Raw genomic sequence first — 16,973 nt, forward strand, 5'->3', positions numbered from 1 at the left:
TCCTGACACAGCCACGGCCAGAGGCTCTTTATCAGAGAAGACCTAGGACCTGGAGCTGAACCTAGTGCCACCTGAGAAGAGTCGGCAGCTCCTCTCCTGACCTTTTCACCTTTAATGGGGATTTCTGGTAATCAAATTATTTACCCCAAAAAGGGGAGCCCTGCTTACTGTGTCTTCTTTTGGCTGTACCTCCCGAGGCCCCGTCAGCCTCTCCCTGGCAAGTCGAGAGCGGGACAGCAGTCGGAGGATGCAGGGGGGCAGGGAGGGGTGTCCTGTCGGGGCTGTGCCAGGTGCCAAAGAAACTGCAAAAGTGGGGAAAAAGCCCCAAACTTCAAAATGCAATCCCATATAAATTAAGTTTAAGAAAAAAAGCCTTTAAAAAAATTTTAATACAAAAATACTCATATACAGTTTTCCAAACACAACGTCCCACTTTAAATGCTATTTTCCCCTGACTGGCAGTTCTCACTCTACAGTTCAGTCTGTTACCCCCAGAAGGAATTTCAAGTTTTTAAGTCTATCCAGACCGGTGAGAGCACCGAGTGTTCCTAAAAGGAGCCTGACCTCATTCTGTATGAGGCTCCGACACCGACAGGCACATTTCAGTTCATATTTAATTTCTGACAGGGCATTTCACATCTCAACAGGGTACGGCGGACACCACGACACCGGTGACAGCAATTCACTCTAGTGACTAGCACCCAACACTATGCTGCTCGGAGGATCGTCGTTTGTGTTAATTTTCATCAAAACGGGCTTATCTTTAATTCCTGGAAATACGGTAGTTCTGGAAGGTGGGCACTACACACCCTGTGGTTTGTATGTCGGGATCAGAACTTGAGAGGCTTCAGAAGTGCGGACCTGAGCGTGTGGGAGGCCCAGGAGGTGGGGTGTCGCACACGGTTCCTTGCGGGACGGGGCAAACGGAGTCTCCCCGCTTGCCGTGGGCGCCACACCCGATTCCCCATAGTGGTCGCATGTCACGAGTGCCAGGGTGGACACGTCCCCAAGCCCCACACCTGGAGACCGGTGCTGGCAGGCGCGACCTCACCCGCCGCGACCGGGGTGCCGGCCTTTCCTGATGCTGAGGAATCCAGAGACGGTGGGGCAATTTTCGTTTTGTTTCTGCTTCGTGTTCATGACAAAGGACTAAAGCTGACGTTCAGAAAGACTGAATCCCCCAAACAAGCTCTCCCTCAGACTAAGCAAAGCGCGTCGGCCCCGGCAGGAAAGCCCTCGGTGCTCAGCCGCCGTGCCGCAGCCTTGTTGTACTCAGAGTCATAAACCAGTTTTCTAGAGACTTTCAAAGTTAGTGTTATTTGCTCATTAGTTCAACAGTTTTTGGAAAGAGGATAACCATATTTGAAATAATTTTTCCAGTATTTCCTTTAGAAAGATCATGGAAGAATTTGAAAATATCAAAGTGACTCAAAAATCACAAGATTTTACCACGTCAAATACAAAAATAAGTTAATCTGCTCCCCAAAGTGCACTGCAAGCCCAGTCTGATGGTCTGCCTTCTGCAGAAGTCCCTTTGCTGGCGGGAAAGGACAAGCAAGGCACATGGCCCGCACCCCAAGCCCCGGGCTCTGAAGAGCGGAGCCCCGCGCAACTGCAGGGCCCCCCCACGGCCTCGGGCCCTGGCCCAGAGCACGCAGGTGTAGGAGTGCTGCCGGGCCCGTCGCCAGAACAACCTTCGAAGTTGTTCTGGGAGTAAGGAGCATGAATTTAGACATCAATCCAGTATTTTCTTAGGACGATTTGAGAGAAATTAGAGTTCTAAACTGAAAACCCCCTCACAGTCCCCGTGTCTTACCAAAGCAAGTGCATTTCCAGAGGTCACCTGAGCCACATGCAGGAGTCAAATGATCACCAAGCTCCCGAGTCTCCTGGGTCGCCGTGTATGGCTCCTTTCTCCAGGATGGCGGTAGGAGAGGCGCCAAAGGGACGGCCACAGTCGGTAAACTCTGGTCTCAGTGCTGAGTGTGCGGACCTGCAGACGCCAGGGAACCTCACACTGGGAGCAGATTCTTCCCCGTGGGCAGAGCCCGGCAGAGACCACCGCCCCCAAAAGCTCGTGTCACAGAGCCACGGAGAAGCAGTGAACACGGGTCTGGGTCCAAGGACATCCTGCAGCTGTGCGAGGCAGAAACGATGAAAGGAAGGAGCAGGAGACCTCAGGAGCAGTTTTCAAGAAGGGCTGTGTATACGTCTCTGCAGGATACATGTCCTCCTTAGGTTATCTTAAGAAGAAAGAGCCAGATAAAAGCATCTGCTGCTGAGTATTCCCTTCCCTCCCATCGCAAGCACGGAGACTGCAGGCCCCATGAAGGGCACGCGGGTGCCTGGCAGGACCCCCGCCCTCGGGGTGCTCCGGACTCCCCACGGTCAGGAGGAACTTCAGAAGAGAAGACACCTTCGGATTCCCAGCAGCTTCTCACTTTGTGGGGCTGGGCCTTCTAATAAGTGAAAGTTAGTGGCCATCTCCCGGGGAAGCTCGGCAGACGCCCGCCCCCTGGTGCGCAGGCGGCGCAGGCCCGGCGCCCCGGCTCCCGCTTCTCCGCGGTCTGTCCCGGCTGAGCACGTTTTCCACAAACAGACCCATGAGCGTGACTCAACGGCAGTTAACTAGGTGGAATGGTTCTAAACTGTGCGTCTCTCCTCAGACTCTGAAAGAACATTTTTTCGGGAATGTACGTCTCCCACGTGCTCTGTGTCCCCAGGGTGGGGAGCACTTGCCCTGCTCCCGGACTGTCACCACAGGGCAGAACACAGCTCCTACAAAGCCATTTTCATGAACTCATCACTTTACACAAACTCGCCACAGGGCCACACCCCTACCGAGTTCTGCTTCTTTCGCTGGGACAGCTCGGGGCCGCATCAGTAAATACACATTTCAGTCGGTGGTAATTTGTGAAACAAGTTTAGCAAAAATATATTGAGAATAAAAGCCAGAAACTGGTAAAGAAAAGCCAAACAAAAAAAATATACAAAGTCTTCCCCCAAACGTTGGTAAGAACCTAGGGTGTTCAGGAGCCAGGCCCAGGTGCGACGCGCCAGACCCGCCTGGTCGGGAGAGGCCGGGCTGCGCGGACCCCGCACGTGGGCGGCCGACGTGGTGGCGCCACCCAGTCCAGATCCGGGACAACACTAACTACGGGGGCATCTGACAACAACGCTATCACTACTGCCGCTCCGGGGGCCGGCTTCTCGCTAGGATGGAAAAGAAGCATTCTGAGGGAAAATTTCACATTAGTACAAAAAAACAAAATCATACAGCTGTTTCATAAGAGCAAAATAATGACCAAAATCATGGTTTCCAGGGAATCCAGGGTCCGAGTCCTTGCCCAGGCCCCACCCTGGTCTCTCCTGAGTGGTGAAGACGGGTAAGCAGGCCGAGTAACATCGTTAAGATTAAAGAGATAATAGCGATCCTTTAGAAAAATACTACTCTCTACATTTCGGGTGAGATAAAAACATTTCATATGCCAATTAATTTTCAATTATAACTTTAACCTACAAAAATAGAGTGGGAGGGGACCTTGACATTCTCAGAAATTCAAGTGTAGCTGTAATGCTGTGTAGTAAGGCTTGTTTGTCCGGGAACCTTCTGAACCTCGCGGCTCAGATGGGTCGTCAGTGCAGACGCAGCGGGCGCTGCTGAGGACGGCTCAGTGGTGGGCAGGCGCTCCCCCCCCAGGAGGCCTACACGGCTGCTGTAGCGGCTTCGAGCTGGGTCCTCCGGGCCAGTCCCCCGTGGCCCTGTACCCCTGGATCTGGCCAAGCCGCTGCCTGGCGCTATTTGCCTTCCATGACCCTCCGCCAGCACCTCCTTTTCTTCCTTTTCCCCTTGGACTTGGTGGGTTCCGGGAAGGGTTTCTCAGTCTTGGCGCTTCGAGCCGACTCTGCCCCCAAGTCGTGCTCGTAGCAATATGACCGCCCGTCCTGGGTGGAGCTGAAGGCTGTCCCGTCTTGGTGTTCCTTGCAAAACGAATTGGGGCAAAAGTGGCAAAACAAAGTGGAAGGTTTGCCGCACACGTCACAATGATGCCAAGGACATTCCCACTTCCCTGCAATGAAACACGACAGATTAGCAGAAGTGACAGAACTATAACCACTTCTAACATTTTCAGGGATGAAAACCGTTTTCAAACCTGTCTAGGGAGACAGACACAAATGCAGACAAGACAGTGCTTCCTACCGAGCTGTGACCGTGTAAAGACGAGTGAAGACGGGCGCTCCAAGGCCTGGCGGGGAGGCCTGGCGGAGGGCGCCCGCACCCCCGAGTCCCAGGCCGCCACCCTGCGCTCCGCGCGGCCAGCTGACACGCTGACTTCTCTTCTGTGACCCCACTGTGGCCTGGACCCACAGGCTTTCTGGCGTTAGCGTGCAGGGGTCACTGTCACAGCTCCTGCAAATAGCTTCCTCTCCCATTTGCCTATGAAATCATGCTTTGTCATAATTATTTTTCTTTTACGCTCAAACATGTTGGACTTTTCCTTTTATACCTTTTCAGTTTCTCCGGCTAAGGGCCTGTTTTTCTCCTGAGACCCCAGTGAATATTTTCACACTGGTGCCTGTAATCTCTCCGAAACGAGGTTGAAAGTGCAAGGTAGACCCCATTGCTTGTCCCCTCCTGGCCCTGCTTGTGCCAGGCTGGCTCCCGGGACCGTCCCCTCTTCCTGCGCCACCAGTTCTGGCGTGGCCCCCGCTCTGGGGAGCCTCGGAGGCTCCAGGACCATCCACGCTACAGACACTGACTGTGCGCAGACCTCCCCAGGCTGGGCCTCACCACCTGAGTCATCAGTGAATCTGTGACCAAGAGAGGAGAGCCGTCGCCAAGGACCCCAAAGGCTGCCAGGGGGCCCGCTCACCCACCGAAGGGCCGCTTGCCCAGGCCTAGGCACGATAAGTGGTAGGCCTTGGTGCAGGACTTGCGGTCACAGAGCACCAGCTGGCCGCCGTCCCCACAGCGGAAACACTCGTCCTCGGACTCCTTCTTCCCTTCACCTCTGGTTCTCCGCCTCCTGGTTCTTTTCTTCGTCTTTTTGCCCTTTTCCTCTGAAGAAAGGGATGTTGAGGTCTAGAAGGAAGAAAAAAGTGCAGTTCACTTAAAAGAATCACATGGACGGAAGCAATAATAGACTACGAAGAGCCAGAGTGGGGGTGTGGAGGCTTCAGAGGCCTTTGGAGACACTCTCACACCAAAAGGACAGAGAGTAAAACCAGCTTTGCCAAAAGTCTCCCATACTGGCACCTCGTAGCGGCCTCCCAGGTCTGCTGATGGGATGCTGGGGCCACAGAGTGGCTCCTGCCCCGATGGGGTGCATCCTTGGTTCTTTCTAGTACGTATTTTATTATGAATGAGAAGAAAGCCTTCTCCAGTTGAAGCAGCAGACACCAACATGGACACTCCAACTCGGAGCCAGATACCTGTGGTCACCAGTGTTTTAGGGCCCAGGAGTTACGGGGCACAAGGAGGCAGGTAATTGTGTACCAAATCCGTGACCTTCCCAGAATCTCGGAATGGGACCTTACTTGTAAGTTAGGATGAGGTCACAGTGGGGTAGGGGCCCTTAATCCCATATGACTGGGGTCTTTAGAAGACGAGGGGAGCAGGCCCCGTGAAGATCACGCAGAGGGTGAGGAACGCCAAGGGCTGCCGGAAACCACCAGGAGCTGGGAGAGCGCTGGGAGGCAGTGCAACCCTGACTACACCCTGGTTTCAGGTTTCTGGCCTTGAGAAGTTCTGTTGTTCACGCCCAAGCCTAGCGAGGGCAGCCCTAGCACCCTCCCCAGGTAGGACCTTTGCCTCCCTGCGCCCGTGGCCACCCTCGCCCACCCTCGCCCTGTCACAGCTGCAAGTCAACTTAGAAGAAGCTACTTTTCACTAAAAGGGTCATGCTCGTAGACATCCAAAATACTGATGTCAGCTGGGGACGATGGGAGCCGCGCCTTTACCTTCGGTCTGTCCCCGAGGAACCCGCTGCAGTTGGAGGCCCCACACCGACAGACTGTTTTCTCGTTGCCCAAACAATCGAGGTTGTAGTTGAAGGTCAGCTCTGTCCCTAGGTGACAAGAGACACACCGCCCTGGAAATACTGACCTTTGTCAAGGCGAGAGCCTCTGCCGGGTCCACAGAACACACTCCCACTCCCTCACAGCTTTCCACGTTAGCTTTGTAAGACAGACACTCAGAGTAAAACCACCTGCGGAGCACCGCCCCCCACCCCTCATCACCCCGCCCCCCACCCCCCCACCCCCGCCCCAGGGCTGCTCCAGGCTGGCCTTGCCCAGCATCTGGTGATCCGTGCCTGCCGCGCAGCCCCGCGGGCCCATGCAGCGCCCCTGGAGGTGTCGTACCTGCAGGAATGTCACACACTGCAAACAGGCCCACGCGAGTGTCACCATTCACCGTCCACTTGAGGGTCTCACAGTTGGGCTGGCAGCTGTGGTTCATAAATCGGGAATAGTTTCCTTTGGGGCCAGCATCAATTATACGGTCCTGTAAGGTACAACTCAAGTTTCAAGCAGCATCGGAATACACGGGCAGCACTTAGCCATCGAGTCTTTATTTAACACACGCTGGACAACAATGTCGTGCTGGAACCTGTGGTCTCCCGTGTCCACTCGGACAGGACACCCCCAAACCAGTCCTGTTTCTCTCACTCACGGGGGGGGCAGGTCAGGACCACATGGAGAGGACCAAGCCCCAGTGAGTGTTGGTGAGGATGGGGCAGCCAGCTGGCGCTCCCCAACCCCACCCGTCAACACCGAAGGTCAACACCGATGGCCGATGGAAACTCACATTCACAGACAAGAACAAGAGGAGCCCAGTTCCAAATGGACAAAGGACGTGAACAAGCAATGCCCAAAGATCAAATCCAGACAGATGCGCATCTGGGAAGGTGTCCACATCCCTAAACAGTTGAGGAAGTGCAAACTCCGATGACAACGTAATCTGACCTCACGCTGAGACAGGACCATCGGCCAAGACACAGGGGCCGGCCCCAGGCCGGCAGGGACAGTTTTAAGAAAGCAAGCCAACAACGGCGAAGACGTACAGGCCCACTGTGGTCCTGCGCTGGTGCCAAACCCGCCAGGTGGCCCGTGCCCGTGAACACGAGGGTGTGCTCATCACCAGCAACGGTGAGAGTGGAGCCCAAAGGTCACTGGCTGGACTGCACAAGGGGTCCCCACACTGCACGGAGCAGTCGAGGTAAGAAATGTCCCAGCGGGCAGGAGGGCACTTAAAATTAGGCACACGAAGTATGACAGTCCTGAGTTGGTGCAAAGTTGTGTCTGAACAGGGCACACAAACGTGTAAACACACACACACACACCTGTGGGATGTCTCTCCTGGGGTCCCAGGAGCACTGTGCTGGGTCCCCCTGCCCAGGACAGGCTGGCTTTGACACTTCCCACCCCAGCTACACCCACGCCGGGGTTCCCGTGAGTAGAGGAACGGCACCAGAACAGACGTGCTCTGCGGCACACTCTCTCCCACCGTGTCAGGGCCCTGCTAGCCGCTGCGTGTGTAACCCCCTGGACGCCGCCGCCATCTGCACTCTCACGCACCCGTGCTGGCTTTCCCTCAGACACTCTCCAGAACGCACCCAAGATGCCTGCCAGCAGCGGGACAGCCCTGGTCCCCAACGCCTTCCACAGAGCGACAGGCCCCACAGACTCCCGTGGGCACGTCCCCACTCTGTTCTCTGTGCGTATGTACTCCGGCTACTAGACCCTTGGTAATCATGTGTCAGAGTCTTTCTGCTAGGTTTTTAGCTAGCTATGATTTTTATCTTATTTAGCTATGATTTTTAACTTCATAGAACCTTCTCTGAGAACTTCCCCAGTTTTATACAGCTCTTTTATTAATCTTTTGCTTCATGCACTCAGGGCTTCTGCCTAGCCTGGCCCAGCCCTCCCTACCCCTAGGTTACAAAAGATACCCCTACATTCCCAGCTCCTGACTGCGTCTGGGCTATCTACTTTCGTTGAGTGGAGGGAGGGGGATGTCCTTCGCCCACTGCCCTGCCGCCCGCCACTGGGACGGGGAGCGCCACCGCGAGTGTGCCGGGCAGCACCTCGCTAAGATACGCCCTCCTTTAGTCTTGCAGATGTAGCCCTCTGCGTGGACCCTGGAATGGCCGGTCAACGTGGACTTTAAAACTGTGAATATGTGCATTCTCAGTATTTGTGGGTGTGCAGGTTGGGGGGGCAGACACCGTGCGCGGGGCCTCCCCGCGCCGCCCCCAGGAGCAGCGGCGGCAAGCGTCTCGTCTCCCTCCTGAGCCTTGCTCGGGCCTTCATCAAACAGGAGGAAAGGCCTTCTTTTCTGTCTCGTCATTGTCGTCAGGAGGTCTACATTCTCTCGGATCCTCGGCGCTCGCTAAGCAACTGCCCGTGGGTGCGTCTTCCTCCCGTCAGGCCTGGGCTGACCCGCTGGGCGCGGCTCGGGTGACGGCGGGCACCCCCTAGGCCCCGGCATGGTCGCGCAGGTGATCTCGCTGCGGGGGCAGGGGCGGGGGCGTCTCTGAAAAGTACAGGCCACCGCCCGTGGGTTTGTAAAAAGTGACTTACGAGCTCCGCCGTTGGCTCATTTCAGAAGTTCTGCTTCGACTTCAACTCCCCCCTCAGTAACTGTGCTCCTCTGAGGCAGAGCTTGTCCGTCTGTCCCAGGCCCTCTCCCTCTGCTCAGGAGACAGACACACAGCAGCAGGCCAGCTTCCCCGGTCTCCGCCCCCGCACGCACTGCTGCTGCAGGAGAGCTGCGGCCCGGCATCTGGGACGCGCTCAGAGGCCTTCCCTTGAGTCCCAGGACGCGGCGGGCTGGCGTGCTCCCCTCCTCGGACGAGAACCAGTCCTCAGACCTCACCCGGCGGCTCTGCCCACGGTTTGATGTTCGACTTTTCAGAGTCTCCTCGTGCCTTACAAAGAGCAGAGAACCAAGCTTTGCTTTATGGAACGATGCGCTGGGCACGGTTCTAACCTGTCAGTCTGTTCTGCTTGTTTATGTGGGTTTTAAGCCTCTCGCTACGAAGTAATGGGGTTTGCATTTTAACTTTCTTCTTATGTTGAGAACTTTGTGTTTTTCCTCCTCCTGGCTGCCCTTTATAAACACCCTAGCATTTATATCTGTGCACAACACCCTTCACCTACCCCGTTCCCGTGGCGCCCACAGGGCCACCACTGTGGCCAACAGGAACAGAGCCGCCCCCTCCTCCCTTCGTCCCGGCTTCGGTGCTGTCGCCTACTGCTCGCCCACCTTTGCTCTTGGATAAGCTTCAACCACCATCACGTGAGTCATCAGCTCAGACCCTCGGCCATCAGAGGTGACCTTGGCCGTCCTTCCGTGTCCCATCTTTGCTCCTGTCAGGAACGACACTCCAAGCATGCTCTGCTCCTTGTCCCCACCCCTTCCTTCGGCTGGAGCTTCACCAGACCTCGGCCGGCCGCCTGGACCTCATCCTCCGGAGGGCTGGCTCCTAGTTGTCTCACGCTCAAGCCTCGTACCCTGTAGCCGTGTACCCTAGGAACCGCTCAGCCCACTACAGAATCTTTGGTTCCCTCTGTTCGGAAAACCGTGCTGGTGCTAATCCTCGGTGCTGCGGCCTCAAGCCAGCCTCGTTCTCTTCCCCGATAAACAATTCAATGTTTAGGTCTGGCTGTCAAAGGATTGTCATGTCCAGTAATTTTAATACGATATTTACTGTGTTGGCCATTCTGGATGATTTCCCTGAAATACAGGGTCCCTTTCTTTCATTTCCCTTGAGATTTCCATAACGTCAGCGGGGGCGCAGGCTTGTCTCCGGGCTGGGGCCATGGAGGGACTGTCCTCGGCCTGCTTGCTGTGCTGTGTGTGTCTCTCCTTGTCTGTCTCTGTCCTGTCTCTTCGGTCCTCGTGCCTGCCCTGCGTCTGCGGCTGAACTTCCCGCTCTGCCATGTGCTCCTTGTGGCTGACGCTTGGCCCGGCACGTCTCCTCCTGTCCCATGCTGAGCCCTCCGAGTTCCCAGCTCAGCTCTGCCTGCTGTCTGGCCACCTCCAGCTCCTCACACTTTAGAATCCATGCTCAATGCTGGGTAGAGCTTTCATCTGCTTTCTGTTGACACTGTCCCAGTGGTTCTGCTGCTCCCTTCGTCACCCTTCTCTGAGCGCGCTGGGGGTCCGCAACGGGTAGCAGCTGGACTTGGGGAGGGTGGGCTGCCTGGTCTCCCGTCTCAGGTACCCGTTCTCTGCTGCCAGCCTGACAGGGGTCCCCGTCGCTGCCGCAGCCACGGATCCGTTCTCCATCTCACTCTTGGAAGATGGTCCTTTCTGAGACCTGTCACCCACGCCTCCCAGGAGCCCCCCACACCTCCTGCCTCCACTGTCCTCTTCCGAAACTCAGTCCTGCCGGCAGCAGGCTCCGCGCACAGGGGCACCTTCAGGTCAATGGGTCTGCCTGTCCTCAGTTTCGCTCGAGACGTACTTTGTATGTACCGTTTGTTGTTGTTGCTTTGGAAGTGAGCAGCCAGCCTCTCGTGCCAGAGTCCGATGTGTAGATTTTTTTATTTTAATTTTTATAGATTAATGTTGCTGCACTGTGGATCTCCTATCTCATTTTTTTTCATTGAACGGCTTTTAAGATCTCTCCAAGCTATCAGATGCATACTGAGCCTGCCCCCCCCCCTCGCTGCCTCCCTGGGCCTCTTGCACCCCCGCAGCTGCGCCCAGTCAGGAGGCCCCCTCCCCCGCCGCCGCGTGTGAGGCCCAGGGAGCTCTCCTTCGTCACCATGCAGTGGCCCGCTGCAGCGGCTCCACGACGCTGTCTCCCAAGTCACCCTTGTCTGACGTTAGCGTACCAAGAGCAGCCTTCTCCGGGCTAGCGCTGGCCAAGTTTTTTCTTTCCTAGTACTCTTAGAATCTTTCTGGTTCTTTTATTTTTATTTCACTTTAAATACTTTATTTATTTTAGAGAGCTTGAGTGGACAAGTCGGAGGGGCAGAGGGAGAAGGAGAGAATCTCTAGCAGACTCCTGGCTGAGCGCGAACCCCGACATGGGGCTCCATCTCATGACCCTGAAATCACGACCTGAAGCCAAAACCAAGAACGGAATGTTCAACCAACTGAGCCACCCAGATGCCCCCTCAACGTGGGCCTTGAACTCCCAACCCAGAGATTAAGATCTTCTTCCAACTGAGCCAGCCAGCCCCTCTGGCTCATTTTTATTAGACGAGTCACGGAGCGTCAGATCGCCTCCTACAGTTCAGCCGCTCTAAATCTTACTCTTACAAATCAAGCTACTTACATCTATGATGACCAGTGCCGTGCAAGTGTTTCTGTGTCTCATCCGTGCTAATGATCTCTTTCCTTTCTCCCTCCCTCCACCCCACGGTCTACTTTTCCACTCGTCAATGACACGGAAGTCACACTTTCCGTCTGTACTCATTTAGTAACTTCCTGTGTACTTTTAACACGTACACTTACTCGCCAAAGTCCAAGGTTATTAAGTTCAGCGTTCTTCTTCCCGAAGTACGGCCTTTGGCAAGCTGACCGTCTGCTCCCAGCTCTGAGGTGCTGCTCTGGCGGCGCTTGACTGAGGGTCAAGGGTCACTGCCCCTGATACTGTGAAGCGCCTTCTGGCTGCTGTCACACTTGGGGACAACGCGTTTTATTTTATTCTTTTTTTTTTTTTTTGAGAGAGAGTGCGTGTGCATGTGCGAGCAGGGAGAGGGACAGAGGGAGAGGGAGAGAATCTCAAGCAGGCTCCATGCCCAGCGCGGAGCACAACACTGGGCTCGATCTCACGACCCTGAGATCATGACTTGGGCCAAAATCAAGAGTTGGCTGCTCAACCGACTGAGCCACCCAGGGGCCCCGGGATGGCTGGAACGTGCTCTTCTCCTCTCTGGGGCTTTCAATCTTTACCGTCTTTGCTACCCTACAAGTTTGGGTTTTTTTAAAAAAACGTATCTAGGTATAGATTTATTTTTATTCATTCTGTTCAAAACTTGGTCAGTTTCATCAGATTCCAGAAAATCCTTTTTTCATACGACTTTCCCCCCGTTCCCCAGTCTCTGCTTCTGGAGCACCCACTGAACACTCCTACGTGCCACATCTCCTGGCCGCTCTGACACAGTCTTCACCCTCCTGAACTCAGTCCACAGCCTCTCAGGAGCCGGCTTCCTCTCCAGCCACCTCCCCTGCGGCTGCCTAGCACCTCCCCGGCCGCCTTCGGGCCCATTTCCACGGCTACGTGCTTGAGCCGTTCACGCCTGCGTCCTGCTCTTCTCTCATGATGCCCACGTCTCCTTCCGTGACTTCTACCACTTCTAACACTTCCTTCGTATTTCCTCTCAGACAGAAGCCCTACTACTTTTGGTTCTCACCAAAAACTAAGACTTTCTGAAGGTCTGCTTAGGGAGATCTTCCTCCGTTATGCTCTATAAACGCATACACAGGGCTTGTCTGTGTCGTTTTTATAGCAAGGAAACGATGTATGAATTAAGTGTCCCTCGTGTGTCATGGGCTTCTGTCTTTGCTTCAGTCAGGTGCCCTCGGTGTGAATTATCATTTCAGAGACAAATTTGTGTGTTAAATGGTCAACTTGGAATTTCTTACAATACACAAGTAGTTTAAATTTAGACTCCAAAACATGGTAAGACACAAGCCTAAGGGTTTCTCATAAAATGACCTCCCTCGCTACTCCCAAAGGGCGGGGGATGGCAGAGGGAAGCATACGTTGGCCACCCCCTGGGCCAAGTTTAGCAGTCCCTTCCCTGGGACTACAGCCGTCTGTGGGGTCCACACAGGCACCTCAGCTCCAGCCGCACAGCAGGCCTCTGCGCAGGCTCTGGCAGTGGTCCCCACACAAGGGTTCAAACTCGAGCACCACCTGCTCCATGTCCCGTGGCCCCCAGGAAGCTGCGCGTGCAGACCCTTGCCTCCATGGATCTCGCTCTGGAGTGGCAGAGCTCTCTGCCCCTTACCTGCCATCCTACACAGGTGTTGTGAGAGTTTCAAGGGGGTTGGACAGACAGTCCTCCCTCATCAACGGCTGGTTATTCTTGGTTTTCTGCTCGTTTTGTACTATGGAGTTCCTGTTTGCCAGCATGTGGGGTCTGCCAGACCTGCCCCCTACAGAAGCCTGCGTGGACAGAGGTGCTGTGCTTCTGACAGGCCCAAGGGAGGAAAAGCAGCCTCCTCTCTAGTCCAGGACCCTCACCTTTCTAACCAATTCTTTTAAGAAATTTCAAACTTACAGGAAAAAAAAATGGAATACGACCACCATGACCACCAGTACACCCTTCACTTAGACACACCGCCTACTGACATTTTCCCACGTTTGCTGTGTCATCTATTACACAGATGCGTGTGTGCTCACACAGACATACGTGGGCACTCACACTCCTCCTTCCCTCTACGAGTTACCAACCAAAGACACTTGAACCCGAAACGCAGCACCACTTTCTTCTCACAAGGAGCAACCCTGTCCAGGCATTCACCGTCAGCACCTGAGAAACGTAACATCAGAAGCAGAAACGTAGCCACAGCAGGGTTTCCCTGTCCCCACGATGTCCTGTCCAGCACACTAGCCCCAAGATTTAGGGTCTCGGCAGGAAGCACACACCGGCCATGGTGTCTCCTTAGTCTCCTCGTTGTGGGTCTAGGTCCCACGACTGGTCAAGTTGCAGCCAGTGACCAAAAGCCCAGTGCTCCTGGGGCCACGGCCTCCCTGGGGACAACCCTGAAAGGTCTCTGGGACCATCCTAATCTGCACAGCAGGCTGTTCTCGAGACCTCATCACATCGTCTCTCTCTCTCTTCCATGACTTATTCAAATCATTTGGTATGTGGTCATTTCTATCTTGTTTTCAAGCATTTTTAAAAATAGACACATCTTCCTGCTAGATTATGACATTAACGGCAAGAAGCAGCAGAAACATGCTTTGTGTCCGCCTTTCCTCTCAAGCAACATTCAGGCACCAAGGAGGCTGCCCCTGGGGTTAGACCAGCCCACTGAGTGGCTACCCTGGAAAGGGACTGTCCCCGTCAGGTACCAGCCACCAATCAGCAAAGGACCAGCCTGTGTTTTCTCTCACTCACCCCCACTCGTAAACAAGCCATCTCACCCAGCCTCCCTCTAGCAGACCTATGTTCCACACTGTTTTTGTACATCTGGACTTCAGACAAGCAATGAACACCCAGGAAACCCTGCCGTGTAACTGAAAACACGTGTAACTCTCCTAATCTGTGCTTTTCTCCTCTTTTCACTGACCCGTAGTCTGACTGTTCAGTACACTCTTCACGCCCCAGTGGGATACATGAGGCTCCCAGGATGCTCTCACACAGACAGTCTGCTCTGGCTCTCAGGCAGCTGCCCGAAGACACCATACACTTCAGGAGAAAATGTACACACATTTGAGAAAAGCGACACATGGACAGAACGCTATCGTCACACAAGACAAGGTCCGCCGTTCCAGGCAACGGCTCCGGGAACCGTGCTCAGCGTGCTACAGACCTAGCTGTGAAGGCCCAGTGAGCACTACCTTGTCTATGGTGAGCATGTAGAAGTGGGTGATGTCGTTCTCGTGCGCGTGTTTGATTCTTGCCATGCACTCCTCCTCGTCAATCAGCTCGCCCACATACTCGTTCACAAATTCTCCCTGGAAACCAGAAGAGCCAACTCTCAGTTCCAGAGTGTAAGAGCCCACACCCAAAGCAACCAGAGTGGGGCGCCACACACGCTGTCACGCCATCGGGGGCGGGGTCTTCCAAAGTCCCAGTTAGTCCAAGTCAACTCAAATGACTACCTATTTTAGACAGGCTGTCAAGAAAGTATCCTTCCCAAAGCAGCAACACCCTGACTCTTGCTTCCTGCAGTACACTGCTCTGGGAACACGACAGTGGGACCCAGAGCTTCCATAAAACTTCCTGCAGCAGCTCCTCCTCTCCCCCAGCAGAGTCCATACAAGAGGCCCGAAGAACCAGCCACCAAGGCAGGCGGTGGAACAAGACTGCAGGGGTTTTGCATGCTCCAAAGCAACCTTTTTTGCCCAGGATCACACCGAGACCAGACCTTGGGTCTGAGGACACTGCCCCCAGGGCATGGCCTGGCTTGGCTAGACGGAGGCACAACAAGCAGTTCCAGTTGTCCTCTACCTAATGGACGCACCTGGTCACCCAGCCCGAGGACAGAGGCAGGCAGACTGTATGTGGCCTCTGGCACTGACTGACGACCTGGCCCTGCACTGCCCCAGACAGCATGGCCTCCTCCCACCCATTCGAGCCCCCTGGAGTGTCCTGTCCACTTATCCAGCGAAGGGCTCCTTCACAGTCTTTCATATCCTAAAGCAACCACTAAAATGCCAACTGGAGGCATGCTGTAAGGGGATTTATGGGTTTTACTTTGAAAGGCAGCTTTCATGTAACATTTTACAATATTCAGTTATAATGACTCAAAAACTTTTTTAAAAAATACCTTTCATAACCGGGGATGTACTGTATGGTGACTAACATAATATAATAAAAAATCATTAAAAAAAAAAAAAATACCTTTCATGAGTGCAAAAGCACAATAAGCAAATCCAAGTTTAAGCCACCAAATGAACGCTAATTTCTTAAAAGCAAGGGAAAGGGGCGCGACACACACCTTTCTAATGTCCCGCTTGGCGACCAGGCCCCATCCTTTGCCATCTGTCTTGATGATCTTGGTCTCGGGGTACTGGCGCTTGGTGAAACACTGATTCTGGCAGTACTCGCCTGCAGGACACACCTGCGGGTGGCACTCAAACATCAGCATCCTGTTCAAGCACTCCGAGTCAAAGCCACAGGGATTCTCATCTGTGGGCTTACAGTTGCACTTCGGGATTTCAGAAATATCAGCTGTATAGATCTGGACTTTCCCATAAGGCTTATTCACCTGCAGGGGAGAAAATTGGCATCTTATGAGCTGATATGTCAAACGGAACAAGCATCTGATGCCCCGTCCCCACCTGCCCACCCTCCCGAAGGTCTGAGATGGGATGGCGGGGGGCCCACCTCTGACCTGGGAGCGCAGCCCTCATGCCACCCCCACTAGTCCACGTTCCTCATCTACAAAAGAGAGCAGACACTTCTCCAGCCAGGCTGCTGCAAGGCAGGAGCGCAAGCAAGCACTGAGCACATGTAGGGTGCCTGGCCTTCCGTCACCCCAGACCCGAGGACCCACAGGCAGGGGACCAGGGGGTGGCGGTGAGCACAAGTACACAGTCTGTGCCCTCGTGAAATCGCAGTTTGTAATGACGGAACAAGAGCAACCCAACAAAAAAGCGACCAAGAGAAGTGAAGAGGAACTAAAGCAGAAACTAACCATTCAAGGGGAAATGTGATAGAAGACCCTTTGCCCTGCTGTGGGGTGACAGACGGTACAACACCCAACGGCAAGCTGAAAACACGCCCTCAGAATCTAAAAGTCCCACGGGGCGCCTGGGTGGCTCGGTCGCTTGAGCACCCGACTCCTGATTTTGTCTCAGGTCCCGGTCTTGGGGACTGTGGGATCAAGCCCCGTGTCAGGCTCTGCATGAGATACTCCTTCTCCGTCTCCCCTTCCCCCGCCCCCCACACATGCACGTGTGTTCTTGCTCTCTCTCTAATTAATTAATTTTAAAAAAAAGTATCTAGGAGTCCCGAGCTCTTTGACCTAGTAGCTCCGTTTCTGCTAATTCGCCAGAGAAAATACTAAGCCCAGCTCACTACGGAGAATGCTTCCTTTCCACACACAGGGACTGTAGCCCCTGAGTAGCCAGCAGGCAGCTGACACACGCGCTGAGATGCTACCGGGCCCCGGGCAACAGGATACAGTGGCACTGGCTCGCCGAGCACCGCAGCTGCGAGAAGCACCCCTGATCTCTTCCAGCGCCCAGGCTCCCTGCAGTCAACACGGCGGGCCATGTTCAGGAGCACCCCCACCGTCCTTCCTTGATGTCCACACCCTCTGAGATGGGAAGGTC

The 16,973-nt window shown here is 54.5% G+C and overlaps 1 protein-coding gene and 1 non-coding gene across 7 annotated transcripts in view; both read right to left on the minus strand.

The window, feature by feature from the left end:
* Window positions 1–1,767: 1,767 nt before the first annotated feature.
* NSD2 (nuclear receptor binding SET domain protein 2) overlaps window positions 1,768–16,973 on the minus strand; it is an 89,134-nt gene continuing 73,928 nt past the window's right edge. For 4 of the 6 annotated variants that reach the window (XM_087864344.1, XM_087864343.1, XM_045774832.2 and 1 more), the window contains 6 exons: window positions 15,635–15,904; window positions 14,532–14,648; window positions 6,364–6,505; window positions 5,962–6,068; window positions 4,879–5,083; window positions 1,768–4,070 (listed from right to left, as the gene is read on the minus strand). In XM_087864344.1, coding sequence (XP_087720470.1) covers window positions 3,799–4,070; window positions 4,879–5,083; window positions 5,962–6,068; window positions 6,364–6,505; window positions 14,532–14,648; window positions 15,635–15,904 — 1,113 coding nt within the window. In that variant the 3' untranslated portion in view covers window positions 1,768–3,798. The remainder of the gene's footprint in view (window positions 4,071–4,878; window positions 5,084–5,961; window positions 6,069–6,363; window positions 6,506–14,531; window positions 14,649–15,634; window positions 15,905–16,973) is intronic. The other 2 variants (XM_087864346.1, XM_087864345.1) reach the window with 1 other exon arrangement.
* On the minus strand, window positions 6,597–6,723 carry LOC123777879 (small Cajal body-specific RNA 23). Its single transcript, XR_006775746.2, has one exon.

This window comes from Ursus americanus, chromosome 8 (assembly GCF_024610735.1).
Source record: "Ursus americanus isolate L20-20 chromosome 8, mUrsAme1.1.p, whole genome shotgun sequence".
Classification (NCBI taxonomy): Eukaryota; Metazoa; Chordata; class Mammalia; order Carnivora; family Ursidae; genus Ursus; species Ursus americanus.